At 57.6% G+C, this 8,022-nt stretch overlaps 1 protein-coding gene across 1 annotated transcript in view; it reads right to left on the bottom strand.

The window, feature by feature from the left end:
* Window positions 1–6: 6 nt before the first annotated feature.
* PRDM15 (PR/SET domain 15) overlaps window positions 7–8,022 on the bottom strand; it is a 67,365-nt gene continuing 59,349 nt past the window's right edge. The window contains exons 23-25 of the mRNA XM_040621888.1: window positions 3,932–4,012; window positions 2,111–2,320; window positions 7–1,163 (exon numbers count right to left, since the gene is read on the bottom strand). Of these exons, the coding sequence (XP_040477822.1) occupies window positions 684–1,163; window positions 2,111–2,320; window positions 3,932–4,012 (771 nt within the window). The 3' untranslated portion in view covers window positions 7–683. The remainder of the gene's footprint in view (window positions 1,164–2,110; window positions 2,321–3,931; window positions 4,013–8,022) is intronic.

Genomic DNA, 8,022 nt, shown 5'->3' with positions numbered 1-8,022 from the left:
AAAAAAAAAAAAAAAATGAAAATCGATCCACGTTACGTTACAAAGAGGCCTTTGAGGCCCGGGTCAGCGATCCCTGGGACCCCTCACCCAGACCGACTGCGCCGAGGGTCGTCCGCGGCCACAGGACGCCTTCTCTCACATCTTCGGCCCAAAGTTATGTAACAAATTTGACTCAACTCAAATTTTAAAGAAAATAAGCGTCCCTTTAACTTCTAACTGCTCATTCACCAAAAATACCCAGAAGCGAGAAGTCAGAGTGTCCTCGCCGTGTTCGCTGCCCCGTGGGAATCCTTGCTGCGACCCCGGGCGGTAACCACGCCCGAAGGAGGCAGGCGAGCCACTCTGTTCCTCCTGACAGAGCGTCGCCTCTCTGCTCCCGCCTGCCCCACTTTCCCAGACCCCGCGTCCCCCACGCCAAGTTCTGTGGGGGGCCGCTGCCGCGAGCGCGGCTGGGCCAGGGCCGCACCGCCTTGCTTGCGGCCACCTGCCAGGGGTCACTCGAGGCGCGCCGACAGGCTGCGATGCCGGGCGGGGGGTTTGGAGAGAACTCTGCAAAGCTAAGTCAACCTTACTTACGTTGCCATAATGATTTTTTTTTCTTGGTTTGGTAGCCAGCGAACGAATCTCAAAAATACAAGAGGATAGCCGTGGGTCGACCCCGGCCTGAGCTCCCGGCCCACGGCTCAGTAGCTGTACATTTGCTGCTGCGGCTCGGCCGGCACCTGTGGGGGGGGCGCCTGCGGGGGGGGCGCCTGCGGCTGGGGGGGCGGCAGGACGTCCGTCTGCGGCACCGCCCGCCACGTGAGCGGGTGCTGGTCACCGAGCTGGCTCCCCAGGGGCGTGATAGAGTTGACCAGCGTGGTCAGATTGATGAAGTGGGCCACGGACTGCGGGTTCGAAGCTTCGGGCTGCGGGTGGATCTGGATGTCGTTCTGGCGGTTGTGCAACATGGCGGAGCCGCTGACGGTGTCAAAGGTCACGGTGAGGATCGAGTTGTCCAGCTGCAGCTGGCGCTCCGGGGTGGTTAGGTGCCCCACGGCCACGGGCTGCAGATTGGTAAACTGAGTCCCAGCTGCGGTGGTGATAGGGGTCACGGTGATGTTGGTCAGGCCCACTGAGCTTGACGGGGTGGTCACGTTTGGGTCGCCCAGGGTCACTACCACCTGTAAGAGTCAAACACAATGTAAGACCGTTAAGGGTCTGCAAAACGGCCGACGGCTGAGACGTCCGCTGCGGGAACCCCACGCCTGGCACCCTCGCCTCGCGTGAAGAAAGAGAGAAAAACGTCTTTTGGTGAAGGATTAAACCAAGTCAGTTTTGTCCCAGAAAAATAATTCTAGTGAAACAGAGCAGTAGGACGCAGACGGAACCGCAGAGCCACTCGCTAAACCGCTAAACAAACCGCCTCACGGGCCAGGAAGAAACAGGAGAGTAACGGCGAGCAAGACAGAGGTTGCGCTCTGTGGTTTCCGGTCGCTCCTCTCACGCGTCTCGCCGCTGGCAAACGGACACGCCAACGATCAGGCTAAAAGAGCGACCCCCAAATCTGCGGCACCAGGAGTGAGTAAACACAAGAGAAGCAGCATCTTCTCCACAGAGAGGAACGAATGGCCAAATAAATGCATGAAAGGTCTGCGGTGACGGTTAGCGCCCAAAACCAAGTATGAGACACACATCGGTGGGAGATTCGCGAGCCTCCGACCCAAAGCGAGCAAATCGGACGTTTCCGTTAAAAGCAGCCGACGGCTGGCCACATGCATCTCTGCCTCCGCCGACCCTCCCGGGACCTCGGCTGTGACCTCATGGCGGGAGGGGCAAATGCAGCGACCCCGCTTCCAAGATAAGGGCCACACATGGGCCACTTATAACCTCCCAGAAACCCCCCTGGTTCCCAAGCGGGCGGGGGCGGCTGTCCCTCACACGCGCCACGCTCACATCGCTGTTCACAGTGATAAGTGTGACCTCTAGGTCTGAGCTGGCAAGGGTGTTGCTGACGCTGGCTTATGGGAGATGCGTCCCGTGTAGCTCCCGCCACCGCGGGGCCCAGGCCAGCATCCGTGTGTTCGCAGGAGCCCATGCGGGGTCCCCACGCCCCCAGGAAGGGAAGCACCTGCTGGATGCTCTGCACCGCCGAGTCGGTTTCGTCCCCCACACCAGACAGCACGGGCTCCTTCTCTGAGTACTCGCTGAAGGAGGCCTCCTCGGGCCCCGGGGCTCCCGCCGCCTCTGCCTCCGGCTTCTGCTTCCTCTTGTGGGCCCTGCGGGCGGCCTTCACATGCTTTCCCTCGGCCAGATCTTCCTGCTCCAGGCTCAGTTCGGGCTGCGGGAACAGAAGTTTCGGCAACGTCCGGGTCACTGGGCTGTGTCCCCAGGGTGGCCACAGGGGTCCCAGCGTGGACTGGACATGCCCCCAGGCCCCCAGGCTGCCCCAGGAAACAGAGTGACCACGGTGTGTCTGCTCACGTGTGCTTCCAGAGACCGGGCGTGTCCCTGTTGGGTTCACTTTCTTTTAAAAAGTGAAGGAAATTGCATGTCAGTCATATTTTTAAAAGCCACATTTTGTGCTGGAATGTGAACATATCTAAAAACAAATTTTTTACACCCGTTTCAGCTCTGGCAAGCTCAGCCTGAGGCTGAAAATCCATTCACGCCTGTGCTCTCATCCGTAGGCTAAAGCAAATTCACGAGAGAAACGGCCTTGGCTCAGAACGGGTGTGACTATGAGAACGTTACATCATCTCCTTTGGGGACAGCTGCCGTGCCCAGCCATACAGCAACCCCAGACCCCCAGACAGGCGCCCTGCACTCTCTGCCCATCCAGGGCACACTGTTGCAGTGTGACCACATTTCTGGAACCAGGCCAATGTCACAACTAGGCTGGGGGTCAGGGAGGCCATCCTGGTCACCGACCACGCCTCCTCGTGCCATCCCACGTGGTGAGATCCCACCCAGTGGCAGACAGACCCAGAAGAAGCCTGCCAGGGCGAGGCCATCATGGGATTGCCCTCATCAGGGCAGGACGTGGGCCGTGGGCCTCTGGGGCACTACAGTGAGGCAGGGGACGGGCCTTCTCGTGTCACTCGCTACAACACAGCCCCTGAGATCTGTGCTCAAAGGCTGTTTCAAATACACAGGTGTGACCATGATTTCATAGTAATTGAGAGCATGGCATATTCCCTTTACAATAAAACACCATTTTTATGAAGGCATTGGCTTAAAATTTCTTTAAAAACTAAGTTCATCTAATAAAGTTATTTTAGTTACAACAATCTAATTATGCTAAGCTTTTCGGAACCATCTGTGACAGTTAATTTTACGTGTCAGCATGGCTGGGCGAGGGTGCCCACGTGTCTGGTTGTCCAGCAAAATGCTGTGAAGGTATTTTTAAGATGAGATTAACATTACATCGATGGACTCTGAGAAAAGCAGATCGCCCTCCAGAATGCAGGTGGGCTGCATCCAAGCAGTTGAAGGCCTTCAGAGGAAAGCCTGAGGTCCCTGACGAAGAGGGAATTCTGCTTCCGGATAGCCTTTGAACGCAAACTGCAACATCAGCTCTCCCGTGGGCCTCCAGCCTGCCAGCCCACCCTACAGATCCAGGATTACCAGCTCCACAACCACAACTCCTAAAAATTAATCTAACTTTCTCTCTACGTAGACATGCACACAACCCTGACTGTGTTTTCTCTAGAGAACTTGAATACACCATCTATTCTCCAAAATGAGATACATCGCTATTCAGAAACTGAAGTTCTGGAAATGTTACAGAAAATACGAGATATTCTAAAAGGCCTTGGGAGAGAAAACCAACCGAAAAACCAGAGTGAGATGCCCATGAAATATGAGGTGTTCTCGGGGGCCTGCCCAAAGGCTCCGCACAACACCTGTCTCAGCCTCCCCACCCTGGCCCGTGGGCCTGCTCGGTGCATACCTGGACGATGCCAATGGAGGAGGCATCGATGGTGGTGGTCTCCGGGAGGTGGTCCAGGTCATCGATCCTCACGGCCAGGACCTATGGGTGAGCACAGGTAATGAGCCCGGGATGCTGTGCCTGCAACCAACTCTTGTTATCTCTCATGGGCACCCCTGGGCTCCTGACCTGGCTCGGCTCTGGCCCCCGCTCTTCCTTCCCTCATCCCATTTTCCATCACATTTCCATGATTCTTGTCTATACAGGGGAGGATCAGACAGGTGTCTTGCGTGTCACCTCATACCCACTTCCGCCCAAGGGTGGAGACTTTATTTTCTGCCTTTTTGGCCTCATACTATAGGGTTTTTGGTTTTGTTTTTTTTTTTTAAGATTTTATTCATTTATTTGAGAGACAGAGTGCGACAGAGATAGCATGAGTGGTGGGGGGGAGCAGCAGAGGCAGAGGGAGAAGCAGACTCCACGCTGAGCAGGGAGCCTGACACGGGACTTGATCCCAGGACCCCGGGATCATGACCTGAGCCCACGGCACACGCTTCACCGACTGAGCCAGCCAGGCGCCCCTATAGTGCTTTAAATAAAAGAATTTTCTGTGAATCTTCTGTTATTTTAAACCAGGAGCAGAGCAAATCAGATATGGTAAACTGTCCTACGAGGAATCACCAAAAATGAGACATTTCTACCTTAAACACTATTTTTAACTTGACCAGATACAGGAACTTTGACTTGCCGATTCTGCAATGATGTGACCCCTCACCCCCGCCTTCCCTTCCTGAGCCATACTGCAGACCCTCACGCTGTCACTCACTCCCCCGGGGCCACCGTCCCTCCCACGGTACAGGGGTGTCCTGCCCCTGATTCTTACCCATGAGCCCGCTCACCAGCTACTGTGGTGACGTAGTGAATTAAATTGTAAGCGGGACAGGGCAGCATGAGTACGGACAGAATGGGGTCCCCGGGAAGGTGAGTTCGAAAGAGGCATGAGCGTGGAAAGACTACATAAGGTCGGGGAAACCATCAGTCTGTATGGCTTCTTCGCCCAAGCAGCTCCGCAAGGATCTTTACGTTTTTGCCCAGCTGCAGAAAATAAAAGTGGAAAATTGTAGACTCTACCGGGGAGGGGTGGCTTATGCAAGAAAGACAGCAGGGACTTGGGTTCAAGGAGCAGGGCGGGCCCCTCTCTGGAACGACAGCAACAGTGAAGCAAACACGGCGGCGGCTCTGAAGACAAGGGGCACTCGCCTCGACACGGGGCCCGGGCCTACACCGTGATGCACGCAAAGGACACGGAGTAAATGCGGTCAGGGGCCACTGATGTGATCTCACCCACTGTCACCAGCACCACCACCTCCATCGTCACCATGACAACCATCGACACCTCCACCTCCATCAGCACAGCCACGATCATCAATGTCACCTCCACCACCACCGTGAATACGACTATCACCACCACCATCCCCGCCTCCCCCCTGCCACACGCACACTCATACAGCCAGGCCGCACGAGCAACCGCAGCAGAGCCCTCCCTCCGCCACCTTCCCTGCTGCCCAGGGTCACCTCCGTGACATGTGCCGCGTTCCCTGTAACTACTGCAGCTCTCGTCTACCTCCTATTCTCCCGTCCCCCACCCCAGACTGTCAAGTCCGGGAGGGCAAGACGCGTCCAGTCCAGCTGGCTCCCCAGGGCTCACTACCAGTGGCAGCTTTGTGTGTGTGTGTTTGAACAACACAGAACGGAACAAGGGTGAAAGGATCCAAAGTAACGGCCCGAGAAGAAGAGGCCGGAGCCTCGAGAAACCGAGGTAAGAGCCACGGCCGTGCATCCTCTGCCCTTCGTCCGAGAGCCTTCCCCTCCCAGCATACTTGCTCTGCCCAGCACGGGCATGCTCCGGGGGGTCGTGGCGAACACCGCCCCCGCTTGAGAAGCAGGCACAGGAAGGTGACCTTGCAGATGGATGAATCCATCAGGGAGTGATCTCCGACCCTGGAAAAGGACTTGCCGGACAAAAGTGCTCCCTGAGCACCTCCGTGCCGGCCGAGGCCTCTCTCTGCACCCAGCCACACAATCACGCATCCGGTCTGCAGAGACGGACTTACACGCCCCCTGTGAATACCGGTAACTACAGAAGCTCATACAGCAACAGGGAACTCGCACAAACTCCGGACTCACCACGTGCGAGCCGGCAGCGCCTGCCTGGGCCCTGAGACCTGGGGGCGCGGCTGGCCGACGTGGTCAGCCAAGTGGGCACTAACACTCGGGCTCTCTGCCCGACTGTTCTGAGGTGGACACCCTGGCCGGCTGCTCGGTGCGGACAATTCCAACACCAGGACCCCCACAACACCATCTTCCGTGCTTCCTGCGCGGTCACTTACTTCACAGAGGGGAGTATCAGTGCGTAGGACGCGTTACCACGGCCACTCGCAACTTTATATAGAATTCCGAGCACGTCGCTACACTGTCGCTACCCGAGCCACACCACTCCTGCTGGAAGGAGGGGTCCAATCGTTCACAGAGCACGGGAGCGTTACTGCCACGCTGCCCCCCGGGAGGACGGCAGTGACCAGGGTGCCTGCCCCGAGCCAGCAGCACGGTCACTTCCAACCTAACATTCTCCTGCCGCTCCAGCAGACGAAGCAGGGCATCTTCAGTGAACATTCCCGTTTCCTGGATTCGGAGAGGTTGAAGGGTTTTCTGGGTTTTAACCTCGTATGTTTCCTCTCCACGTGTGTGTACGCTCGGTTCCGCGAGTCTCCTCCTTGAATGGCTGTCACCCCTCCTACCAGCAGCTTAGAGCGGCTGCGGACATACCTGGTTCCAGGCTGCCCTCTGCTCACCCGCCGGACATCCCATGTCCCGCGCGGGGCGCCGCTCTGCCAGTCAGATCGACGGATGTTTCCGTCTGTGATTTCTGCCCCCAAAGTGATCTGACAGCTACTGACCTGCATTTTTTTCTACTTGTGTTTTTCACTTTGTCTCTCTTTAAAGTACGTGAATTTTTTTTTTAAGATTTTATTTATTTATGTGACAGAGAGACAGCCAGCGAGAGAGGGAACACAGCAGGGGAGTGGGAGAGAAAGAAGCAGGCTCCCAGCAGGGGAGCCCGATATGGGACTTGATCCCAGAACGCCGGGATCACGCCCTGAGCCGAAGGCAGACGCTTAACGACTGCGCTACCCAGGCGCCCCTAAAGTACGTGAATTTTTTAATCCCCCAGACCCTCCTCTGGAACACGCGCCCAGGCGGGCAGGGCCGGCTTGCCTCTGTGCGACCGCTCCCGCCAGGGCTCAGACCGGCTTCGGCCCCCACGGCAAGGGGAGGCCCCCGTTCTGCACTGTGTCAGCCACCCCGAAGGGAAAAACGGAGGGAGGGAACCAGGTTGTTCTTCTGTCCTGCTGTAATTCCCGGGAGAATATAACCTATAACCTCAGCAAAAAATATGTTTGAGGCTCTCCACTCATTCATTCATTCATTCACTCACTCGCTCATTCATTTGCTCAGCGCCTCCCAGGGGCAGGGGAATGTAAGGGCCGGGGCCTGCCTCTAGGACTCCTGGGTCTGCAGAGGGGGATCCGCGAGCCAGGGCGGAAGGGTCTCCCGGCGGAGGCAGCACAGAGGGACGGCGGGGCGGGGGCGGGGAGGGGACGCGTGTGCCGGGCCAGGCTCACCTCCGGGTGCTTGCGCCGCATGTGTCTGCTCATGGAGGCCCTGGTGGACACCTTGGTCCCGCACAGCTGGCAGCTCTGAGCCTCCACCTTGTCGTGGGTGAGCTGCACGTGCTTCTGCAGCATGTACTCCGTGACGTACTTCTTGTCGCACACGGAGCACGTCCACTGCTTGCCCACTTCCCACACACACGGGGAGGAAGACACAAGCACAGGTCACGAGTGGGGTCATCCCGCGGCCCACAGGACAGGTGAGGGGGCGCTTTGCCCTCGGCCCGTGCTGCAAGGGTCGTCTGCCCGGTCAGGCAAGCAGCACGGGCCGAGACGAGCAGGATGGACCAAATGCTCTGAAAAAGCCTGCACTGCCGAGCAGATGGCCGGCCGGCCCACCCCTGCACACACGGGGGGGGGGGGGGGGGGGGGGGGGGGGGG

Source organism: Ursus maritimus, unplaced genomic scaffold, assembly GCF_017311325.1.
Source record: "Ursus maritimus isolate PB19 unplaced genomic scaffold, ASM1731132v1 scaffold_4, whole genome shotgun sequence".
NCBI classification, from domain to species: Eukaryota; Metazoa; Chordata; class Mammalia; order Carnivora; family Ursidae; genus Ursus; species Ursus maritimus.
This window is presented reverse-complemented; position numbering and strand designations above follow the sequence as displayed.